The sequence below is a fragment of the Tursiops truncatus genome, chromosome 15 (assembly GCF_011762595.2).
Source record: "Tursiops truncatus isolate mTurTru1 chromosome 15, mTurTru1.mat.Y, whole genome shotgun sequence".
Classification (NCBI taxonomy): Eukaryota; Metazoa; Chordata; class Mammalia; order Artiodactyla; family Delphinidae; genus Tursiops; species Tursiops truncatus.
Window position 1 is genome coordinate 56,289,477 of NC_047048.1, and position 25,872 is coordinate 56,315,348.

The 25,872-nt window shown below is 39.7% G+C and overlaps 1 protein-coding gene across 3 annotated transcripts in view; it reads right to left on the reverse strand.

The window, feature by feature from the left end:
• Window positions 1-1,224: 1,224 nt before the first annotated feature.
• PANK2 (pantothenate kinase 2) overlaps window positions 1,225-25,872 on the reverse strand; it is a 28,141-nt gene continuing 3,493 nt past the window's right edge. The window contains exons 2-9 of one of the 3 annotated variants that reach the window (XM_019950651.3): window positions 15,851-16,203; window positions 12,444-12,697; window positions 11,198-11,374; window positions 7,822-7,945; window positions 5,361-5,486; window positions 2,181-2,245; window positions 1,991-2,058; window positions 1,225-1,699 (exon numbers count right to left, since the gene is read on the reverse strand). In XM_019950651.3, the coding sequence (XP_019806210.1) occupies window positions 1,668-1,699; window positions 1,991-2,058; window positions 2,181-2,245; window positions 5,361-5,486; window positions 7,822-7,945; window positions 11,198-11,374; window positions 12,444-12,697; window positions 15,851-16,203 (1,199 nt within the window). In that variant the 3' untranslated portion in view covers window positions 1,225-1,667. The remainder of the gene's footprint in view (window positions 1,700-1,990; window positions 2,059-2,180; window positions 2,246-5,360; window positions 5,487-7,821; window positions 7,946-11,197; window positions 11,375-12,443; window positions 12,698-15,850; window positions 16,204-25,872) is intronic. The other 2 variants (XM_019950652.3, XM_019950653.3) reach the window with 2 other exon arrangements.

The window sequence follows — 25,872 nt, forward strand, 5'->3', positions numbered from 1 at the left end:
TGGCCTAGGAGATAGAAGGAAAAGCAAGAGGGGTCTGCAGTGTTAGAACTGAGGAGGATGAGAACATGAAATGTCCATTATATTTAGCAACGAGATTCACTGGAGTAAGAAGGATGGGCTGAGCACAAGGCACAAAAAGAAGTCACAGAGGCAGTTTCTCAAGAGCAGGAAGTGGTGAATCCATGGAGGTGGAAGGTGACTTCAAGGCACAAGAGGAAAGGGGGCTCTGCCGGATTCTAGCTGTGTGACTTTGGGCAGTTTCCTCCTCTGTTAAGTTATGGAGATGACAAGGGCTGCATGACACGACCCACAAAAAGCAATGGCACATATTGGCTCGGTGCTTTGTGACAGCCTGGAGGGGTGGGATAGGGAGGGTGGGAGGGAGGGAGACGCAAGAGGGAAGACATATGGGAACATATGTATATGTATAACTGATTCACTTTGTTATAAAGCAGAAACTGACACACCACTGTAAAGCAATTATACCCCAATAAAGATGTTAAAAAAAAAAAAAGCAATGGGACAGCCTTGTGAGCACAGTAACTGCGGGGAGAGCAGGCAGGACCCCACAAGGCCTCAGAGGTCAACCTGGATCTCCATGGGCAGTGAACAGGCTCACGCTGGCTCCATTCCTCAGTCCAGAGGAAGAAGCCAACCTCTACCAAGACTCCATCTAGAAACCTGTCTCTCCTCAAGCAGCCTTTTGAGCCTCCCACACGCAGCCCCTCCACTAGGTCCAACTGAGCCAGCCTCCCAGGCAGTTTCCAGCAAGCACAAGGCAGGGAGCAGAAGGCGGGAGAGCCCCGCCCTGCTCTCCATGAGCTAATCAATGGACACCTCAATTCCTCCCTCTCTACCAGCCTGAAATAACCAGATTCCCCCCCACTCCTTGAAAAGCTGTCGATACTGGCAGCCCTCTTTGTCTGCTTTTAGTCTTCCAGATGTGCTTTTTCTACTAGCTTACTCACTTCCATCACATCAATTATCCCTCCACTACCCAAGGAAATTCTGCCCAGGGGAGAAGTCCTTTCCCTCCAAACAGACCTTCCCAGGATCTACAGTGTAAACAAGCTGGAACTGCCCTTCCAAAAGCTGCTTAACTGTTAAAGGCACAAAATTAACCTGCCCAATAAGTCTGTAGAACCTTGAAACATGTTTTTCAATACATTCACACAAGCTAAATGCACACCAGAGTTAATGCACATTAAGATGATCTCCAAGGCCTCACTGATAAAATTGTGATTAGATTATAATACATAGTATCAATAGCTTGCCTTACATTTAGCTAGTTCAACAGGATACAAAACCACAGCCCGTTGAACACAGAACAGCTCTCCTCCCCTGAAGTGGCTCCACAAAGTGATGCTGAATTTCAAAAATACACAGCAAGTTGAACAAAGCTATACTGAAGAGCAACTTAAATACAGAGAATTCTCACCGACATGGACATGGTCCACTTTTTTTTTTTTTAATATGTATCTTTCCTTACTGGTTATTAAGATTTATCTTGAAGACTTAGAAAAATACATTTGTCCTTTCTCGCTTTGATTCAGGTAGTACACAATCATAAAACTGAGTAAGTCTCTTAAAAAAACAAGTCCACAAATCCCATTGTGGAAGGTTCCAGGAACCCCTCCCCAGGTAACAATCAGGGGATCTTCAATAGCTCAAGGAGTGCTCCAACAGCTCCAAAATAACCCTGAAAAAAAAAAAAAGAAAGAAAAAAATAAGAGCAATTCTCCTTTGACTTATTTAAATTACCATAAATATGATTACTAGCATTAAAGCCAACACAGCCCTTAATTCCTGACACCCATTTCCTGACTCCCATTTTGCTGAGCCCAAGGCCAGCCTGGGAGCAGAGAAGCTCTGCAGAGCTCCCAGGCAGCGGGGGAAGGACACTCTGGCACATCAGACCAGAGCCCACAATTGGGGCTCCACAAGTTATGAGGCCCAGAGCAGCCCAGTTACCCCTGGTAAAGGACGGTACCTGGGCCGTCTCCTGCAGAATGAGGCGGTGAGAAGCAACAGGGGGGCCTGGAGCATTTCCAGACAACTCTGGAATGAAGGGAAGATGAGACATGAAGTGCAATGAAGGAGAAGCGGGGACAGGTCACAGAGGGCGAGGGCTAGCTGGGCTGAGGGTGGAAAGATGGGGGTGGGATGGGTTCAAGACTCACCTGAAGAAGCGGATGAGGGTGGCAGACATGTTGATGTCCCTCCCATACATCCGGTCACACCACCCCTGAGAGAACAAGGACACAGGAGCAAGAGATGTGGAGAGCAAGGAAGAGGGTTCCATACAGGATGTGCAAAGCTGAGGTGCCCCAGGCAGCCAAGCAGCTACACCCAGAAAGTCACCGGATGTCTGGATTTGGAGCGGAGCAGCAGTCAGGGCAGTACTGGCAGAGGTGAGCAGCAGAGAATTGGACAACAGAACCTTCAGGCAACGTGTAGAGAAGGGTGAGGACAGAGGAGCAACATCTGAAGAACAGAAGCAACTGAGGGGAAGGCAGAGGCATGAGACAGAGAAGTAGCAGCTGAAGACGTTACAGGACCATCTCCTGAAGTAAGTAATCAAGGCCAAATACAACCAAGACATGACAACCCAAACAAGAAACCTAAACAAGGATTAAATATAAAAGAAAATGAGGCAAAACCCATACTGGCAGAAATCAGCAGGAATCAGAGAATAATCGTACAACGATACAGAATCCATCAAGGTCTCCAAAGGATGCAATCAGACAGTAAAGTACTGTAAGAAAGAAAGAAGTGACTGAAAAAGGAATATGGGAAGATCCTGGAAGACCTGCTATGGATTAGAAGAACATATGAGGGACTTCCCTGGTGGCACAGTGGTTAAGAATCTGCCTGCCAATGCAGGGGACACGGGTTCGAGTCCTGGTCCGGAAGATCCCACATGCCGCGGAGTAACCAAGCCAGTGCGCTACAACTACTGAGCCTGCACTCTAGAGCCCGTGCTCCGCAACAAGAGAAGCCACCAAAATAAGAAGCCCACGCACTGTAACGAAGACCCAACTCAGCCATAAATAAATAATTTTTTTTAAAAAAAAGAACACATGAGAAGTCTCTGAAATATAAATAACTAAGGTTTAGTCTATTTTCCAAGAAAAGCTTCTCCAAAGAACATGTGGCCACACAACAGAGAGGCCTGCCCTTTCACTCTTTTTTGGCTTTAAAAATAAGCAGCCACGGGGACTTCCCCAGTGGTCCAGTGGTTAAGCATCTGCCTTCCGATACAGGGAACACAGGTTCAATCCCTGGTCAGGGAACTAAGATCCCACATGCCGCAGTGCAACTAAGCCCGTGCACCACAACTACAGAGCCCATGCACTCGCCCGCACACCTCAACTAGAAAAGCCTGCGCACTGCAACAAACAGCCCGCATGCCAAAAAGAAAGATACCGCATGCCACAACGAAGATCCCGTTTGCCGCAACTAAGACCTGACGCAGCCAAGTAAATAAATATTAAAAATAATAAAAAATAAATAAGTAAGCAGCCACATGAATGTATTATGAGAGAAAGTCAGAAACTGTAGAAGGGACACAACTGAGCAAGACTCAGCCACACTCAGAAACCCACAATTACAGCCAGAGGACAGAATTCAAGGGTGTTCACTTTATTTATTTTATTTTATTTTTTTAATTTTTTTGGCCGCAGCACGCAGGAACTTAGTTCCCTGACCAGGGATGGAACCTATGCCCCCTGCAGTGGAAGCACACAGCTTTAACTGCTGGACCGCCAAGGAAGTCCCAAGGGTGTTCACTTGGTAACAGTTAGCTTTACATATAAAGTGGTTTTCTGTATCTGTGTTTTATTTTACCACAAAAGAAGAAGGGATAAAGTTAACCATTATAGTGAGTTCCACTGAAGACCCAAAAGCTACTATCTAGTAAAAGACAGAGGTTGTTACAAGCCAAGAAGTGTAAGATGAGAACAGTAAACAATGAAAGAGAAAGGCTTGAGAAGAATCTATACAAAGCTTTCACAACAGTAGACACACTGACTTCAGTGTGCAGACAGGAGAATATTTCATGACTCAGAGAACCTAAAATAATCAGAGTTCCAGAAGTACAGAGATCGACATTAGAGCCAGAGGCACGAATGTAAATGGAAAACACAGAGACAAACAGAGCCAACAGGCTAACCAGAGAGGAAGTCAAAATGGGAAAAACAAAACATAAAGGGTTCATGTCGTAATTATTACGATATGAAGACGTAACTTAAAAAAAAAAGTTAACCTAAGAAACCTCCACATTCTGCCTTGAAAAAGGTTCAAAAGAGGTAGAAACGCAGCAGGAGGCAAGTTATACTAAGATACAGCATTAAACAGGATTTATTTTTATTCTAATATTAAGCAAAATAAAACAGGTCAAAGATCACAAAAAGCAAGATGCATATAAAAGTTATAAGAAACTGATAATTCAGTACTGATTTACTAATATAATAAGATTAGAGGTAAAAAGAAAGTTAGATAACTTAAACTTTAAGCTTTTTGATATGGGGAATTATGCACTTTGGGTTTTAACTATGAACTTAAGCAACTTAAAAGGAAAAACTTAAAGCAACCTTAAAAGAAAAAACAGCCTCTTCATATTACTTCAAATCCTACTTTGATTTCTGTCAATTCATAGAAACACTGTTAAAGTAAATAGGCAAATACAATTCTGAAAAATGTTCATAATAACACTATCTACAATCCACTTTAACACTTTAAAGAGTCCAACTGCCCCACAACCAAGGGGAGGAAAGAGAAAGTCCCTTCCATAGCTCTGGTTCTGTTCCTCAAACTGAAAAACAGAAAGGCACTTTCCAAAATAGGATTATCAGGTTGAGCAACTCAGTTATTCTTTTCCACATAGCCTGTCTATGTGTTATGTTCTTATGATAGTGTGGCTCTAATCCTGGAATGCTTTTTACTGATCTAGTTGTTTTTAGAACATACATCTTAAATAACTGGTAAACTGGCACATGAACTACATCAATACATAAACACTGACATCAAAAAATGAAAAAAGAACTCAGAGTAAGTGCATTTACAAAGTAAGTACAAATTGCAATGGGGAAAATATAAAGGACGGTTCAGAAAAGAATATGGCATCTGTAATATAGCTGGCTGTTTATCAAGACTTTCTTCTTTAAAACTGAAGCTCAAAATTAAATTAACCAAATATCTACCTTACATTAAATCAGGTAAGAAACAGCTTTTGAACATGACCAAAGTTAACCCATACTATACAAGTACAGAAACAAATAAGTACTACTTCAAATTCCAGTGCAGCATGAACTGCATGCCCTTTATGAAGGTAACATGTCACAGGAAGTAAGTCTGCTTACCTCATGTTCCGAAAAAAGTGCTTTCAACTGTCCCTTGGACCAATAATCCAAAGCATATGCCAAAAGCCGCATGGCGATCGTATTAATTCTCAAGAAATTTCCAACAAATACCACCTGGTTAATGTTCTGAGCACATCAAAAAAAAAGGCAATTAGTTTTCATCTTAATTTCTGTTCTCTCATAAAAGCTACCCCAAAGAGAGTACCATGTACATAGTTTTTAGCAGCAAGTTGACTGCTGATCAAAAAAAAGTATTTACATTTAATCCAGTTGATCCAGGGCTACTTAAATTTGACCCCCAGACAACTCTAAACCTACTTCAAAGTATGCCAGAAAATGTCACAGGAGAATACAGATTAGGAAAAGCATTTGAATTAAATATGACAAACATAACTACAATTAAATAAAAAGTTTTATACAGATAAGTAAAAAATATTAAGACCCAATTCAAAGAAGAAAAGTAACACAAATAGGCAAATTATACAAGAAATATCACAGACAAAAAAATTCAACCTCACTAAGTGAGCAAAAAAAGTAAAATTTTAGATCCATTAAAAGTTAGCAAAGAACTCCAGATGTTGGCAGCTTCCTTCCTTGGATGTCTGAGTGACCCAAGATCTTACATCCTGCGGAGAAGGAAGAATTCGAACATCAGCAGAAGGAGCTGGAAAAAAATCTGCAACTCCATCATTACCAAGCTGTACCAGAGAGTGCAGGAGGCACACACCAGGAGGAATGCCTGGGGGCCGAGCTCCTCCATCTGGTGGTGCCTCCTCCGCACCCACCACTGAAGAGGTTGATTAAGCCAACCCAGTATAGATTTAGCATTGTTTCACAAAAAACACTGAAGGACCCAAATGTGTAGCAAATTCCAAGGCAGTTTTAAAGCTGAGCTGCTATAGTAAACAACTGGGCATTCTTGATACTTGAACAGTGAATATGTATACAGGGAAAGGAAATAACATTGCACTTTATAAGCACTGTATTTTAAGTGGAAAATGCAATGTCTTAAATAAAACTGTATTTTAAATTGGCACCATAAAAAAAAGTTAGCAAAACAAACAACTAACTGAAATTCTACCCCCAATATTAGTCAAGTTGTGGTAAAACCAATCCATTCATTCATTGCTAAAAACGATCTAAATTGGTGCAGCCCTTGTGCAAAGCATCTTGGCAATACCTATCACAATTCATAAGTATGATATTCTTTAGATGAGAAATCTCACTCCTGAATAAGTCTCTTATCAAGAATAAATCCATCCAAGGAACAGCTTCATGCTTAAAAATGCTTTACTGCGGGCTTCCCTGGTGGCGCAGTGGTTGAGAGTTCGCCTGCCAATGCAGGGGACACGGGTTGGGGACACGGGTTCGTGCCCCGGTGCGGGAAGATCCCATATGCCACGGAGCGGCTGGGCCCGTGAGCCATGGCCGCTGAGCCTTGCGCGTCTGGAGCCTGTGCTCCGCAACGGGAGAGGCCACAACAGTGAGGGGCCCGCGTACCGCAAAAAAAAAAAAAAAAAAAAAAAGCTTTACTGCAGAGCTATCATTGGCAAGCAACCAAATGCCCAGTTCTATGTGAATGACTTATGACATAAAAAGTAATCAACTATACAACCATGCAATTTATAATATTTAAGTAAAAAACATAGAATGGTATGTACACCAACTAAAATATCTTAAAATATATAAGCACAGGACTTAAAGGAACATGCAACAAAGAAAACAGAAGTGTTAAAATATTCAAATAAAGAATTCTTAATTTCTTCATACTGATACAGTATTTTTAACTAAAAATGAGACAACCCTTTTGTACCTCTTGAGGTTTCCTTTTTAAATCACATGCTTATATTATCTATTTAAAAGAATAATTTTAAACAAAAGTGTATAAATAGGGATAAGCTATAAAGCTGCACCAACTGGATCCCCAAGGGAAGGTCATTCTTAGTTCTTTCATAGCCCTGTACAATGCTGCTTGACCTGAATGCTACAAGGCAGCACTGTAAAGAAGCTGAAAGCACAAAGACAGCTCTGCTGCAGTGGAGGCGGAGCAGGGTGGGCATTCCTCGGCCCACTCAGTCTTCTCCCAGCTTCAGTGCCTTCCTCTGGATTCATTCCCAGGGACTCTAGAGCTCAACAGTGGGCGTGGCGTCTAGATTCAGCATGGCCATCCATCACCACCACCCAACAGTCCCCATCATCTGCAATACTGGCTACCTTCCCTACCTTCCTCTACTTTTCCTCTACTTCTAGATAGTAGCAGTGTTTATCTTGAGTAAGGACAAAAAAATGTGTTAAGACTAATCTACAGGTGAAACGTTTTAACTTTGCCAATGAAACAAACTCCACCACTTACGACTACATTTAGGTACTGTTCAGAGAAAACAGACGTATACAAGGCGGGGCCCACATAGTAAGTTCTGTATTTTCCTCAGAGCAACTAAAAAAATCCATGTCCCCTTACTTCATTAAGGGCACACATTCTTGCTATTGAGCCAATGTTGTTGGTGATGGTGATCAAAGTCGCTCTGGCAAGGTCCTCTTTACTCACAGCTTCTCGCTTCTCCTTGCTCATCATGTTTCCAAAGCTATAATGGAAAAAAAATATCTCATTGCTAAACCAAAGGCAACACAGCTCAATAGAACTTAATGTTACTTTACTAAGACAAAAGTAACTTTCAGGGCACCACTGTTCAAATATTCAAACATTTTATTACAAAATAACAGAGCATCTGCTCAAATAGAAATGCAACTTCAAGAACTCAAGCATTCTTTTTTTTTAAAATAATATGACAAAGAATTTTAGTTTAGTTTAGTTTTTAGTTTTTTCCTCAAATATTTTTTTTAATGAACTTTTATTTTATTTTATTTTATTTTATTTTTGGTCATGCTGCATGGCTTGTGGGATCTTAGTTCCCTGGCCAGGGATCAAACCCATGGCCCCTGCAGTGGAAGCTCGGACTCCTAACCACTGGACTGCCAGGGAATTCCCACACCCCAAGCATTCTGAATGAGCAAATGGCTTTCCCTGTGGTTTCCACTGAAATCTAGCTTTGACGCCACGTATCTGCATATTCAGATCCATAGAAGGCACCATGCTCCTTCTGCAACCAGGCTAAATTTCAGGAAGATGCCTCAATTAGCAATTCGCCCCCAACTGCACAGCTGTTCCACTCAGCTAAATGGTCACATTCACATCTGGTAAACTGCTTTATCTGACAGCTGAGTCCTTGAGTAAACTATTTAAGAGTTTCAGATTTCCCTAGAAGATCAGGTATTTCAAAGTACCTGACCAGCAGAATTGATATCTAAATAACTATGACCTGATCACAAACCCAACCAATCAGAAAAGGAACTGATTATCATTGAGCAGATGCTACAAACATAGAAAATTAAATCTACAGCATTTACAAAGTACCTAAAATTAGTCAACAAACATGTATATGAGTGCCTTTTCTATTATTAAAAACCATGTGCCCCAATACACAAAGAAGCAACTGTATTTCTAAACAATCCAAAAATGAAATTAAGAAAACAATTCCATTTATAATAGCATCAAAGAGACTAAAATGCTTAGGAATATATTTAACAAGAGAACAACACTTGTACACTGAAAACTACAAAACATTGGTAAATGACAGCAATGATCTAAATGGAAAGACATTCTATCTTCTTGGGTCAGAAGATCTGATAGTGTTAGGATGGCAATACTTTCCAAAGTGACCTAACAGACTCAACACAATCCCTGTCAAAATCCCAGTTGCCTTTTAGTGCAGATTATCAACAAGCTGATCCTAAAATTCACATGGAATGTCAAGGGACCCAGGTTAGCCAAAATAATCTTGAAAAAGAAGATTAAATTGAAGGACTCACTCTTCTCAGTCTCAAAACTTGGTACTACAAAGCTACAGTAATCAAAGCAGTGTGGTACTGGCATAAGGATAGAAATACAGATCAATGCAATAGAAATGAGAGTCCAAAAATAAACCCATACATTTATGGTCAAGTGATTTTCAACAAAGGGGCTGAGAGAATTCAATGGGGAAATAATAGTCTATCCAACAAATGGTGCTGGGACAACTATATATCCTATATAGCCACATGCAAAAGAATGAATCTGAACCTCTACCTCACACCACACACAAGAATGAACTCAAAATGGATCATAGACCTAAATGTAAGAGCTAAAACTATAAAATGCTTAGAAAAAAATACAGAAGTCAGTCTTCATGATCTTAGGTTAGGCAATGATTTCTTATACATGACATCAAAGGCAAAGTGATGAGAGAGAAGATAGATAAGAATGAGTTCATCAAAATTTAAAACTTCTATGCTGCAAAGGCCACCATCAAGAAGTGAAAAGACAACCAACAGACTGGGAGAAAATATTTGCAAATTATATACTTGATAAAGGACCTGTATCCAAAATATATAAGAATTCTTACAATTCAATAATAAAAAGACAAAGAATCCAACTAAAAAATGAGCAAAGACTTGAACAGACATTTCTCCAAAGAAAATAAAGAGCCAATAAGTATATTAAAAGATGTTCAACACCATCAGTCATCAGGGAAGTGCAAATCAAAATGAGAGATCCCCTTACACCTATTAAGGCAATTAAAACCCGAAAGACAGACAATAACAAGTACTGGCAAGGATGTAGAGAAATTTAAACTCTTATATACTGCTGGTGAAACTGTAAAATGGTACAGCCACTTTGGACAACAGTTTGACAGTTCCTCAAAAGATTAAACACTGAGTTACCATATGACCCAGCAATTCCACTCCTAGGTATATACCCAAGAGAATTAAAAACATATGTCCACACAAAGACTTGTACATGAATGTTTATAGCCCCATTATTCATAATAAACCAAAGAGTTGAAGCAACCCAAAAGATAATCAACTGATAAATGGATAAAGACAACATTGTATATCCATACAAAGAATATTATTCTGTAGTAAAAAGGAACAAAGTACTGATTCATGCCACTACATGGATGAACCTTGAAAATACTATGCTGAGTGAAAGAACCCAGTCACAAAAATCACATATTGTATGATGCCATAGAGAGACAGAAAATAGACTAGTGTTTACTAGGGACTGTGGGTGGGGGAATGGAGAGTGACAGCTAACAGATACAAAGTTTCTTTCTGGAATGATTAAAATGTTTCAAAATTGTATTATGAAGATGGCTGCAGAATTCTATAAATATACTAGAAACTACTAAATTGCACACTTTAAACAGGTGACTTCATAGTATGTAAAGCTATTTAAAAGGTAAAAGATATACCCAATACTTAATATTTTATTCCTGTATTTTTTTTTAATTGGGGTATAAATGATTTAAAATGCTATGTTAGTTTCAGGTGTACAGCAAAGTGAATCTGTTATACAAATAAATATAGCCACTCTTTTTTAGATTCTTTTCCCATATAGGCCATTACAGAGTATTGAATAGAGTTCCCTGTGCTATACAGTAGGTCCTTATTAGTCATCTGTTTTATATATAGTAGTGTGTATGTGCCAATCCCAATCTTCCAATTCTTCCTTCCCCATCCCTTACCCCTCCGTAACCATAAGTTTATTTTCTACATCTGTAACTCTATTTTGGTTTTGTAGATAAGTTCATTTGTAGCCTTTTTTAAGATTCCATATATAAAGTGATATCACATGGTATTTGTCCTCCTCTGTCTGACTTACTTCACTCAGTACAAGAATCTCTAGGTCCATCCACCCATGTTGCTGCAAATGGCATTATTTTGTTCTTCTTTATGGCTGATAATATTCCACTGTATTACCTTGTATTTCTTAGAGCACACACGTCCCTTTCCCTTACCTTGAAGCCACAGCCCAGCCTGGCAGTCCAAACCTCTCATAGTCCCCTCCATAAATGTCTCGTACTAGTTTATCCACTTTGGTGCTATCTCCACGTGATGCCATTTCAAGAGCTTCTTCAAATGTGGTACAGCCAGTAAGAAGACAGCAAAGACCAAAAAAAGTTCCTCCTCCAAGACTGTGATTAAAAACAAACATAGTATTATAACATTTTTCAAAATAAGAATAGGCAGGTAATATTTATGAATCCAAAACCATATTCATGTATCAACCCACGCTTGCCCCATCCCAATCATACAGATGCCACTAAGTAGGAAACAAGTCTGTGAAAAGATAAAAATAAAGTGTCTAATGGACACCTTGAAGATACCATATTCACATAAGCCAAGCAAACAAAGCAGCAAAACACAGGGCCCACTTCTTTACCCATGTCCCCAATGCAGTCTGGGCACCTGCTGAATACTAGGAGCCTCAGGTGCAGATCAGCCCACCAGGGCCATGGTGGCACCTCTTCCCTTTCTCTCTCCAAGTGCAAGCCCCGAGTCATCCTCATCCAAGCATCTTGTCACCCTGGGTCATCAGCCCCCCTTACCCGACTAGAACTCCTCCATGAATGTGTTTTCTCTCCCAAAATTACTCCTCTCATTCTTTAACTGACACCTGTTCAAAAACTTGTTTATCCCAATCCCCAGCTCCTGTTTTTCCTCAAGTGATCGCTGATCCTTAAACCAAAAGGTATTCATTCTCATCTGCCACCTAATCCTCCCTTTTCAGACTACCCTCCCCCAAATATTTTTCTACTGCTCAGTACCTCAACTTCTAGATCTCACGACATCCCCTGGCCATGTGTATGTGTGGATACATGTAAAATCTAAACTAGTTCAAAGCTGGGATCTTGCCTTGCCTTCTCCTTATAAATGCTACCTAGTAGCTTTGGTTACTTTATGGTATATGCATATCATAACACTATCTGAGGGCAGGGACCTTGGGCTCAATGAGTCTGCTGATGAGATGTTTTATGAAACTATGCTAGTGAAATCTTCAGCAATAGAGATTAAAGAAAAGTAGATCATGAAATCAGAATTTCCACAGAGAAACAATATTTGCTTGCACAATCCCAGAGAAACATATCTTTCACATAATTTTAACAGGTTCTTGAAGATGTTCTTACATGCAGTACCTGAAAACTCAGTTTTAACCCATTATGATATCAAGAATAAACAATGACCTTTATATAAAAGACATACCTGGTACCTGTGACCCGCTTATAATTATCTTTGGAATATACTGCTAAGATGCTAACTCCAGAGCCAATGTTCACCAGAAGCAGAGGGTATGGATTTCTCAAATCAAATGGTAACTTCTGACATTTTTCGGAATCAGCAGGGTTTTCAAAGTAATAGCACTGTGACCGTCCATTGAATCCAACTGAGTCAATATATAAAATTCCTTTTATTAAGCAATCTAGTTCATCAAGTTTGCAAAGCTGAAGATCACCTATCTGTAATGAAATAAAAATGTATTCAGATTTTTTAACAAGCCAAGCAGAAATAAAAACTCTGTTTAATAAGGCATTCCCCTCTACATAAGACAAACCATAAAAGTGCTCATGGATGTGTACTATTTGTGCTTGCTTTACAAAACAGATCTGGAGACAACAAACATAGGGATGGACTGACAAGACAGAATTCTGCTCCCACAGACCCAATACATTCAAACCACCGCAGCAGCTGGAGAAATGTGCCAAAACCCAAGCAGAAAACAAGATGTCTGCTTACGGGGACCATGAGGCAGGAGCACAGCTGAAAGCACAGCCCCATCAGAAAGCAGACTCTAAGAAGTCTAAATGATGCAAGGAGCTGGAAACACATGGCAGGAGCCACAAGGAATCCAACATCTACCTTCCAAAGACCATCTTCAAGGCTATAGAGCAGTATCAAAGTAGGCCACACTTTATTATTAATAATCTGCAGCCAAAGGACTGAAAGTATCCAATTAGAAAGTAAAATACTTCACTATTTAAACTGATTACAGCCTCAAGGGATGTGGGGAGTTTAGCAGAATCAAAATTTAAAACATTGTTATCAACTTAATTTCATCTAAATAATTAATAAAGGGATAATTAAATTATTATTCATATTACGGAACATTGTATAGCAATTAAGAATGAAGAGGATCTTTATACAAACATACATATATATCAATATATATACTTTTTTTTTTTTTGGCCACGCCGCAAAGCATGCAGGATGTTACTTCCCCGACCAGGGATCGAACCCGTGCCCCCTACAGTGGGAGTGCAGTCTTCACCACTGGACCACCAGGGAAGTCCCGAGAATGAAGAGGATCTTTATTCAATTAAGAATTGAAGTGGGAAGAACTCCAAGACATGTTTTTAGTCAAAAAAAAAACAAAACAAGCTGAGAAATATTTTATACAACATGATCCAATTTGCCTTACTTTAAAACCATATTTATATGCACGTGTATGTGTCATACACAGTCATGCACAGAAAAACTAAAAAGATACATGAACTTTTAACTGTGGTAACTTTGCAGAGATGATATAAAACAACTTTCACTTTTTACTCTATGAACTTCTAACCCATTTGAATGCTACCAGCATTATCTACCTACTCAATATATGTGACAAATACAAAGATGCCTCAAACCCCTAAAGCACCTATTTCTGTTTAAAACCAAGTTTAGCCCTGCAAGTCCTCCCCCTTTAATTCAACTCTCATTTGATTACATTATACTCAATTTACTTTGATCCAAAGGAGATGGAAGTTAATAGGTAACTTCACCTTAATCCTTAAGTAATCCCTAATTACGAATATTAAATTACTCCTCTGAGGAAACCCAAGCCCTTGAAAACGTTCATCACTGTCCTTATTTTATCTGCCCATGCCCTCCCTGCCACAATGAATTCAATTCTGATTTCCTGACACTTGAATCTCAAGTGCCAGCATTTTCATGTCAAAGCAAAATCATTTTACACTGGTAGCCTACTGGAATAAAAGTAGTTTTCTGCCATTGTATGTCAAACCAATACCTCCTTTTATCTTTCCCATAATTCATGTTACCTGAAGTACCCTGCTGTGCTATTAATCCTAATGAATCCCAGCCTAATTGACAGTCAGATGACCAAATACGTAAGTTATTTCACTAACTCAAGTTACTCATAATGTATGTGTTGCACCCACAAGCAAACTCAATACAATGTGAGGAAATCTGATTCACATTAAAAAAGAAACAGGGTAAACTCCATATTTTTAAAAATACTTCACTGTGGTTTATTAGATAATAGTTACTCCAGATGCACAAACAGGATTTGTTAGGCATTTCATTTTCCCACAGTTTTCAAGGACAGCGCTGGTGCATACAGATGAGAAATCCCAACAGCCTAAGAGCCAATCCCTAAAGTCTAAAATCTACTCTGCACCTCTCCTTGGATTAGCACACAGCACACAACCTCCAGTAACAGCCCAAATGGTATTCAAACATGTTCCAAAGGCATCTCTACAGGGTCCCAGAAATCGAGAGGTTTTCTCCTCTACCTATCAGTTATAATCCAGAGTCCACTGTGACCGCAAAGGAGGGGGACCTCCTCTCCTCCTACCTTCCCGTTTACTCACAGGTAGGAAAGAAACCACTGTAAACCAACAACCAAGGAAAATTCAAGCAAAGAATGCAAAACCAGTTTTAAAATTCATGTCAATTCTATATTATGGTTATGGTCAGTTATGGGAGAAAGAAGATAGAGGACAAAGAAAGACAAAGTCACAAATCATACAATGACACGCAAGGCTGGGGGCAGGGAGAAAATGAAAAACAACATAGGCAAAGGCAGAATCTCTGTAATAACATTCTCATTGGTGGCATTAAAAACATGGTCACTGAAGATATTTTAAATCTACACTGCACTCTGAAGGTCAGAGCCTTGACCAATTCGCCTATCAATTCTCCCATCTACCCCCACATCCACCCTCAAATGACCTAGCCTCAAGGCCTTACACACAGTGTTCACTGAATGAAAACAAAATCAAGGGCCCACTGGCACTCCACCTACTATCCAGACTCCTGTTAACAAGTGTGCAGCTCAGGACACATCAAAAGGCATTTGGGGAGAGCAGACTCTGCTGTCAACCATCTCTGACTAACCCTGAGGCCTGAAAAACACTGCTTTGGACCAGAGTTCCTCATATTTCTAAATAGTAAAATTGCCAAGAAACAAATGAGGGGGATAAGAAAAATTATGTGGTAGATAACGTTGGAAACAATTTTATAACATGAAATGACATTAATTTTTTAAATTATTTTTCAATCACATTGTTCAAGACAATGATATTGTTCCTCACTGGTAGTTCCTTCCTGTGCTTATTACAGCTTTACTATTTTTTCATACTAAAAGAACAACAAAATGCTATGCTGTTAGTGCTTCTGATTCTCATCAACTCATCTGAATTGGGCAAAAAGTAAACTATACAACAATCTCTAGATGGCAACTCCTATCACTAATTGATATTTAATCTTAACTTGACTCAAGAAAATTCAAGTTCCATTAGAGATGGAAATGATTCCACCACTTGCTATTGGTATTATTTTTAACAATCAGATTACCATAAATTGTATATAAGCTAAAAAATGCATACTGTGAGAAAATCCTGCTCAAATTTGTACGCTCCACCTCCAGTGGCACAAAAGACAGTGTGGAGACTCGAGAAGTTTTTATCTCTGCCCATTTGAATAAAAGCAGGCATGTCATGAGTGGGAAAGCGTATAAAGTGCAGATTGCCTTTGCGTCCACACAGAGTCAGATCCTTCAGCTCCAGGTGCACGTCCCGAATACCCGTGGACCCATAAGCCACATTGGAGGTCAGGTACTTTCGAATGCTTTTAAGACTTTCCACTTCTTCCTCTTCTTCTTCAGCAGTGATGTCTTTGGGTTCAAAATAAACCAGCTTGACCAGGGTCCCACCAATATCCAAGCCAAACCAAGGAAAAACTAAATGGGGAAGGAAAAAAAAGTCAGAACAGCTTTTTTTCTGAAAACTAAATTTACACTTATTAGATTAACAATTTATTTCATACCTTGAGGTTTCCAAGAACTATATACACAAAAAGGGTTTTGGGAGAAGAAATATGATTCTGTCTAATCTGGAAACAAATCTTAAAAAAAGAATTACAAAGATCAAGAAGAAAAATATTACAACGTTAAGCCAACACAATCCTCTTAGACAAGCCCAAACTGCACTGAGAAATATTAAAAAACAGCAAAATGACTACTCATTAACCTCAACTCTGAAAAAAAAGATTGAGAATGAAAATCTTCATCCTTGCCCTTGCCTTACAGAAATGTTGAGACTTTTCAGAGCTTTGGTTTAGTACTCAAACTAGGGCTAGAGGAAATTCCCAACCCTATGTAACATATAAGCTCCAGTGGTCAATTTCTCTCAAACCCTGGTATCAACCAATCCATCAGGTTTCAATGGCCATCAGTGGAACAGGTGTTTCAAAGTTAATATCCATTCCCCAAAAATCCATCCCAAAAAATCCATCCCAGGACTTCCCTGGCAGTCCAGTGGTTAAGACTCCTGCGCTTCCAATGCAGGGGACGCAGATTTGATCCCTGGTAAGGGAACTAGGATCCCGCATACTATGCGGAGGAGCTAAAAAAAAAAAAAAATCCATCCCAAAAAATGGCTTAAGGAGACTGGATCAAGATAAACTGCATTAGCCATACATGCCTTCTCCTCCCACCTTAAATCCTAGAAATGACTAAAGATATAAACTTACTGATTTTCTAAAATAATTCTGAGAAACAAGAAGTGATACCATCAGCAGAATGAAGTTGATAGAGGCAATAACTGTCCAGAACCCTGAAAAGAGAAATGCTATAAAAATTGGGAGCAGCTATGAAGGTGTGGGGAGCAGATGGGTGCTCCATCCAAGCTGTCGATGGGGTAGCTGCCATGGGGAAACAGAAGCAAGCTCTGGTGCAGTCATAGTGATATGGTGGGGAAATACACTTGGCACAACTGGACAGGCCAGACACTCCCCTCCCCCTCCTCCAAAGAGGCAAAGTCTTCACTGGGCACAGGCACTTGAGCCCAAGCATCAGTACACATCCACGTAGCTGCTGTTACCCAGAAGTGGGGAGCCCCCACATCTGGCCGTATTTCCCATCTCTCCCCTACAATCCATCCTGACAGACTGGTAAACAGACACTGCACCCACTGACAGGAGAATAGCAATCCTTAAACCAGAGATGATCACTTTATAAACCAGAATCACCAAAAGGGAAAAATCAACACCACAAAACCAAGAAGTTAACATCTAAGGAAAGAGTTGCAGGAACAAAGAGGAGGCTTTAAAAGAATCATAAATATCCTCCAAGGTAAAATGAGATTTCACCCATGTAAAATGAATAAGCTATTGTAAATCAACTATACTTCAATAAAAAAATTAATTTTAAAAATGAATAAGCTACCATAAAGAAAAATTAGAAATTAAGAAATGATTGCCAGCTGTGGTTGTGGCTGTTAAGAATCTACACATGTGACAAAATTATATAGAACTAAATACACACATACAAGAGTTTATGTAAAACTGGTTAAATCTAAACAAGGTCTGTGAACTGTATCAATGTTAATTTCCTAGTTGGGGGTGTGGGACAAGCTTTCAAAACCAAAAAGAGCGGGGCAGGGGGTGGGGCGCAGGGGCGGGGAACACACCAATATACTTAACATAGGTGACTCTCAAAAACAGGCTGAGTGAAAAAAGCTTGGCACAAAAGGCTACATACTATATGAGTCCATTATATGAAACTCTAGAAAATGCAAGCTAATCATTTCTGTATCTGATAGCAGATCACTGGCTGGGGGAGTGAGAGAGGGAAGGACTATACAGGGGCAGGAGAAAACTTTCTGTAATAACCCAAATCTTAATTGTTGGGGGCAAGAGGGGAGCTTCATGGGTGTATATATCTGTCAAAATGTATGGAACTATACACTTTAAATGGATATATTTTATTGTATGTAAATTGTATCCAATAAAGACACTTTTATAATAGAAAAAAAGGAGAAATATTTATTTCCAAAATAAAGCTCCACAGATACATTTAATAACAAAATGGGCACAGAAAAAACAAATGGAAAACAAAACTAAGAAACTCTCCCAAAATGCCTCTTGAGTATGAAAGAAAGATAGATATATAGAACACAGAACCAGAAAGTCCAACATCTGTGTTATATGAGTTCTAGAAATTTTCTGGGGGAGATAGGGGAAGACAGGAATAATTGGCTGCTTGAAATAAAATTAATAAGTGTAGAAAGGGGAGATGTATAGTCACATCCTATTGAAATTTCAGGAAATCCCTGAAAACTCCCAAAGGAAAAAAGTGAATTCCTACAAAGATACATAAATCACATAAAGGTAAAATTAGACTTTTCATCAGTAACACAGATGCTAGAAGACAATAGCGCACTGGCAAAGTTATGAGGAAAACAATTTGAAACTCGTATCCAGCCAAATCAGCTTTCAAATGGGAGTGCAAGAGAAAGACATTTCTACACATGAAAGAGCTCAACATTTACTATTCAAAGACCTTCTCTGAAATAATTAGTAGATGCACTCCAATATAATTTTTTAAAGCACCCAAGAAGATATGAGCTATATAAACAATGATAAGCACAGGAAGCAATACACGCTGACTTTTAGGAAAATAAGCAATCTGCAACTAAAATACTTACATGATTTCAACATAGGAAGTCGAAGAGGGAAGAGAAAGGAGAGGGAAGTCAAAGCAAGCAGCAGCTCTGTCTCGTTGGGGAACGGAAGATAAAGATTCTGATTATTTCTAAACAAGAATAAAGAAGTGATGGTTTAAATGCGTTAAAAATTTAGGGGTTGGGGTTCCCTGGTGGCGCGGTAGTTAAGAATCCACCTGCCAATGCAGGGGACACGGGTTCGAGCCCTGGTCCAGGAAGATCCCACATGCTGCGGAGCAACTAAGCCCGTTTGCCACAACTACTGAGCCTGTGGTCTAGAGCCCGTGAGCCACAACTACTGAGCCCGTGTGCCACAACTACTGAAGCCCACGTGCCTAGAGCACATGCTGTGCAACAAAAGAAGTCACCACAATGAGAAGGCCGCACACCACAATGAAGAGTAGCCCCCGCTCGCTGCCACTAGAGAAAGCCCATGCAGCTACAAAGACCCAGCACAGCCAAAAATAAATTTAAATAAATAAATTAAAAAAAAAAAATTTACAGGCAACTCCAAAAAAAGAGAAAATGAACATATGACCTTCAAACAACTAGGGGGAAAAAATCAGTTCAAAAACAAAGAGGAGGGCTTCCCTGGTGGCGCAGTGGTTGAGAGTCCGCCTGCCGATGCAGGGGACACGGGTTCGTGCCCCGGTCTGGGAAGATCCCACATGCCGCGGAGCGGCTGGGCCAGTGAGCCATGGCCGCTAAGCCTGCGCGTCCGGAGCCTGTGCTCCGCAACGGGAGAGGCCACAGGAGTGACAGGCCCGCGTACTGGAAAACAGAAAAACAAAAACAAAGAGGAAAAAAAGTATAGTAAATACAAAACAAAAAATGACAGGAATGAATGCAAACATATCAGTAGTCACAGACACGTCAAATTTTTCTTCCAGACTGAAAAGAAAATTCAGCTATATGCTTATATAAAAAGATACATCTAAAACAAGATAATACAAGTAGACTGAAGGTAAATAAATGGTAAAACACCCACAATAGAGTCCCATCATAAAGAGGAGTTGGATTCTTTAAGATGAAAACGGCATTCAGTCAAAAATGAATAAATCAAAATCTTAAGCACCTCACTGGAGACTGACAAAACGGTTGACTTACATTTAGGAAACATGATATAGTAAAAGTCAAGCCTTATGTTTCAAGACCAATACTGCATTTATCAAGGGCTCACATTATAAGAGGTGCCCCTCCAAACAGTGATCTACCATCCCTAAGCTCTATCACAATTACTGGGTTGGCCAAAAAGTTCATTCAGGTTTCTGTAACATCTTACAAAAACCCGAACAAACTTTTTGGCCAAACCAATATATATTCACTGACTAAATCGGTGAGTAGTCACTGTCACCATGCTTTGCCACATTTATATAGTTGAATTTGGGTAAGCAAAACAAATGCCTGGACAATGTTACTCCACTTTATTAAGCAAATGTTAACAGAAAGCAAATACAATACTAGCAGACTGAAAAGAATTCAAACAAACAAAAAGCACTATAAGAGGACAAAAAAATTATGTCATGTGCATATAAAACTATAATTGATATGATCCTGATATATGCTTCAAAAAATATTAAAAACAAGGAGAAACTGACAAATCTACAAATCAGCAGAACCTCAAATTCCAAAGAACAAAACCAAACCACATTCACTTTCCACAATACCTCAAAATAAGAAATTAATCCAACAGACACAAGGAAATAAGTCTATCCACCTGGAAATCTTCAAACTCATTTCTATTAACTCCGAAACTGAAGATGAGATCAAAACAATTTATTTTTTAATGAATGACAATGAGAACACTATATAGCAAAAGGAATAGGATGTCTACCCAAGGTGGGACTCAAAGGTGGGACTCAAAGGGAAACTTCTAGCCTTAAATGTTTATCAAATGTATTCAAAAAGAAGGAAGCCTGAATAAAAGGGAACGTCACATACAATTTGAAATGCTAGAAAAATAAAGCAGACCCAAAATAAGCAGAAGGAAGTTATTAAAGATGAAAGCAAGATGTAAATGAAATTAGAAAAACATCATCATGAACAAAGCCAAAAGCTGATCAGTAAAATCAAGCTTTGAAAAAGCCATTAAAACAGACAAATTTCTGGTAAGTGTATCTAAGAAAAAGAAAGATGTAACTTTTCTCAAAAAAAAAAGATCAAAGAAGATGAACGTACACGACCAGAAACTACAAATAAGCCAAATTACAACTTTGTAACAGTGAATTTAAAATGTACACTAAACAGAGGATTAGCTAGAAAATAAAAAAGTGGCTCAAAATGAGGTAAAAAACACAAATCAAAAGCACTGAAAATTTTTAAAAAGAGGTCAAAGACCTACAACCCAAACAACAACAAAAAAGCACCAGGCCCTAATGGTTTCCAGGCAAACCATTAAGAGCTTCTAGGGCACAAAAAAATCTAGAAAGATTCCCAAGTCATGCTAATTTCATATCAAAAGTAGAAAAGAAGTGTCTCACAAAACAAATGCAAAAATATTAAATTATTAAACAACAGAATCCAGTTGTGCAATAAAAATAATACACCATGGGGCTTCCCTGGTGGCTCAGTGGTTGAGAGTCCGCCTGCCGATGCGGGGGACACGGGTTCGAGCCCTGGGCCGGGAGGGTCCCACATGCCACGGAGCAACTAAGCCCGTGCACCACAACTACTGAGCCTGCGCTCTCGAGCCCGCGAGCCACAACTACTGACCCCGAGTGCCACAGCTACTGAAGCCCACGTGCCTAGAGCCCGTGCTCAGCAACAAGAGAAGACCACGCACCACAACGAAGACCCAACACAGCCTAAAATAAAAATAAATTTATGAAAAAAAAAAAATAATAATAATACACCATGGCCAACAGGGATTCTTTGGAATGCAAGGATGGTTTTCACATTAAAATTCCAATTAAGGAGGTTTGCTTACATTAGTTCACTGAAGGAGAAAAACCATGATTATCTCAATACACTCCAAAAAATAAAAATTAAGAGAATTAAGCCAACAAAATTAAAAAATCTTTTTTAATAACTGGACACACCAAAAAAGAATACAATACCAATAGCTTTTCCTATGTTATAAGCAAAATCCAGCAAGAAAATGACGTGAAAAAAATGTCATGCATAACAAAAACCATAAAATATTTATAAATAAATCTAATACTAAATATCCATGATTGCTATTAAAATGGTGTACTGAAAGACATAATAGTGGGAAGATATATCATGTTCCAGGAAGGAAAACTAAATACTATTAAAGTGTCAATTCTCCCCCAAATTAATCTAACAATGTCAATGCAATTCTAAAAAGAACACTGTGGCTAACTCCCCAACAGCTATTCCACCTCAGTCAGAAAGAGAGCCCTGATTTTTTTTTTTTTTTTTAAACACCAACAGAAACTCCATTTCCAGTGATGAGGGGCTAACTCAACCTGGCGTGAGTCACGAAGTCTGGCCCCGACTGGAAGAATAAAAAGTTTCTTCACTAATGAAATCAACAGTGCTGGATATAACTGAAGTAAGGAGATTCAATTCCTATTTTCCTACTAACAGCGCCATTCTTTTAACCATCAACTTTAAGATGATGCCAACCTTGTGGAGAGCAAAGAAGAGACACAGCACTCTACCAACAAATATATCTAATCAACAGGATTGGAATCTGAAGTTTTGGACATATCTAAGACCAATGGAAGACTGTAATGCTTAAAACAAATTAAGCCTTACTCCCCTTTCCATAGATTAAAAAGTTGAAACATTAGTTTATGGCTATTATGTTTTAAATGTGCATCTATTAACAGCCAAGCACTTTACTGCACGAGTTTATTTAATGTTTACAATAACCATGCACGGTAATCACCCCACTTTACAGATTAAGAAACTGAAGTGCAGGGACTTCCCTGGTGGTCCAGGGACTAAGGCTCCGCATTCCCAATGCCGGGGGCCCAGGTTCGATCCCTGGTCAGGGAATTAGATCCCACATGCCACAACTAAGAGTTTGCATGCCGCAACTAAAGATCCCACAAGCCACAACTAAAAAAAAAAGATCCCGCATGCCACAACTAAGACCTGGCACAGCCAAATAAATATTTTTTAAAAAAAAAGAATGAAAGAGGGCTTCCCTGGTGGCGCAGTGGTTGAGAGTCCGCCTGCCGATGCAGGGGACACGGGTTCGTGCCCCGGTCCGGGAAGATCCCACATGCCGCGGAGCGGCTGGACCCGTGAGCCATGGCCGCTAAGCCTGCACGTCTGGAGCCTGTGCTCCGCAACGGGAGAGGCCACAACAGTGAGAGGCCCGAATACCGCAAAAAGAAAAAAAAAAAAGAATTAAAGAAAACGAAACTTAAGTGCAAAAGAGCCCAAGGTCACAGTCAAGAAAAGGCAGAAGTGGGACTCAAACTCAGATTTCCTAAGTCTTTTTAAAAGTATCTTTTGGGCTTCCCTGGTGGCGCAGTGGTTGAGAGTCCGCCTGCTGATGCAGGGGACACGGGTTTGTGCCCCGGTCCAGGAAGATCCCACATGCCGCGGAGCGGCTGGGCCCGTGAGCCATGGCTGCTAAGCCTGCGCGTCCGGAGCCTGTGCTCTGCAACGGGAGAGGCCACAACAGTGAGAGGCCCGCGTACCGCAAAAAAAATAAAATAGATAAAAATAAAAGTATCTTAACCAGTATCTATACAAACTTAACAGCACAAAACACATATTCTTGGGTTAAATTTTCTTTTAAGTAAAAGTAGTTTAATAAAATTTACATACCTTAAATAAAGACCAACAATATATAAGGAAAAATAAGGAGCCTAAGGCTGAAAGAGTAAATAGCCTTATTATATCCTTTAGTAGCTTCTGGATTTTTTCGTTAATCAAACATTTACATATCCAAGATCTGAGAGATAATGAAAGACACGGGAGGTCCATTAGATGCATGCTCTCTGATAATATCTCAGGCCATACAATTCTGTTATTTCTAAACATTCAGCCTATCAAAGGGGGTTTAGATTCCTATCAATAACTGACAGACTGCCCCATATACTATGACATGATGACTACTAGAATAAGCCTTCCAATTCTTATTCAAAATACTATGTGTGGCACTTCCCTGGTGGCGCAGTGTTAAGAATCCGCCCACCAATACAGGGGACACAGGTTCGAACCCTGGTCCGGGAAGCCCACATGCCGCGGAGCAACTAAGCCTGTGCACCACAACTACTGAGCCTGCGCTCTTACCCCGCGTGCCACAACTACTGAAGCCCGTGCTCAGCAACAAAAGAAACCACCGCAATGAGAAGCCCGTGCACCACAACGAAGAGTAGCCCCCGCTCGCCGCAACTAGAGAAAGCCTGCGCACAGCAACAAAGACCCAATGCAGCCAAAAATAAATAAATTAAAAAAAAAAAAAAACCACTATGTGTTTCTGGCACGAAAAGTCATGGAAAGTCAAGGAACTTTTGCTATGCCCTCACATTCCTATCTCACTAATAGAAGGCCTATTTTATCACTTCTGATTAGTGAGTCTTTCCATTAATTTTCACAGATATTTTAGTCTGTTTTCAGCCTTCAGCATATTTCCTGATATATTTCCTCTAAGGTACTCCACCTAGACAATGTACACTTAGGACACATTTCTAGAAAGAATTTAAACTTTCCCTCACAGATTTATGTAAAATCATCAATAGCACACTGTCTCATAATAGGTCTCAACAACTGAAATGCTTTCCAATGAGAAATATATGGTTTATAAAAGTGTACTCAATTTTCCAACATTATGAATATCTTTACACCAGACCACATGTGGTTAAAATACTGCAAACTCAAATCCCTAGACTGGTCTAGGCAGCGATCTTTGGCCTCATATTAAAAGACAGACCTCGGGACTTCCCTGGTGGTCCAGTGGTTAAGACTCTGAGCTCCCAGTGCAGAGGGTCCGGGCTCAATCCCTGCTCAAGGAACTAGATCCCACGTGCCACAACTAAAAAGTCCGCATGCCGCAACTAAAAAGATTCTGCTCGCACGTGACACCAAAGATCCCGCGTGCTGCAACTAAGAAAGACCCAGTGCAGCCAAATAAATAAATAAATACTTTTTAAAAGATGGACCTCAATAAATATTCCCAAAATAGTTTAACTCAGGGACCAGATACTTATAAAATACTACCTACTATAAAACCAGCAGACTCAATAATAAATTTTACATCCAAGAAATATAAAGACGGCTTCCCTGGTGGCACAGTGGTTAAGGATCCACCTGCCAATGCAGGGGACACAGGTGTGAGCCCTGGTCCTGGAAGATCCCACATGCCGCGGAGCAACTAAGCCCATGCACTACAACTACTGAGCCCACGTGCTACAACTACTGAAGCCTGCACGCCTAATGCCCATGTTCCGCAACAAGAGAAGCCACCACAGTGAGAATCCCACGCACCGCAACGAAAGAGTAGCCCCCACTCGCCGCAACTAGAGAAAGCCTGCGCACAGCAACAAAGACTGAACACAGCCATAAATAAATAAATAAAATTTATTTTTTAAGAAAAGAAATATAAACATACAAAACTTAATACGCTACTAAAAACTGCAAGATAGCTTTCACTTTCAGAAAGCAAACTTTAAGCCATTTTAAAGGGTTTTCATATCCTAGTCCACCTTGCTGACAAAAATTGAAAAAGAATATTAACTGAGAAAGAACAGTGCCTGAAGATAAAGATACCACAAATTATGAACCTGAAAAGCGCTCCCAAGGTTATAAATTTAAGCCCAAGGAACCTCACTGCTCTTTTAAATAACCAGACAAAATAGCTATTCTGCTATATGACTGCCTGATAAGGTATTCTCAAACAACCTACAGGCTATTATCTTGGTCCTTATCTCTCCTTTTAACATGTGTTTAAGCAAAATATTTTTAATACCATACATCCCCCTTGC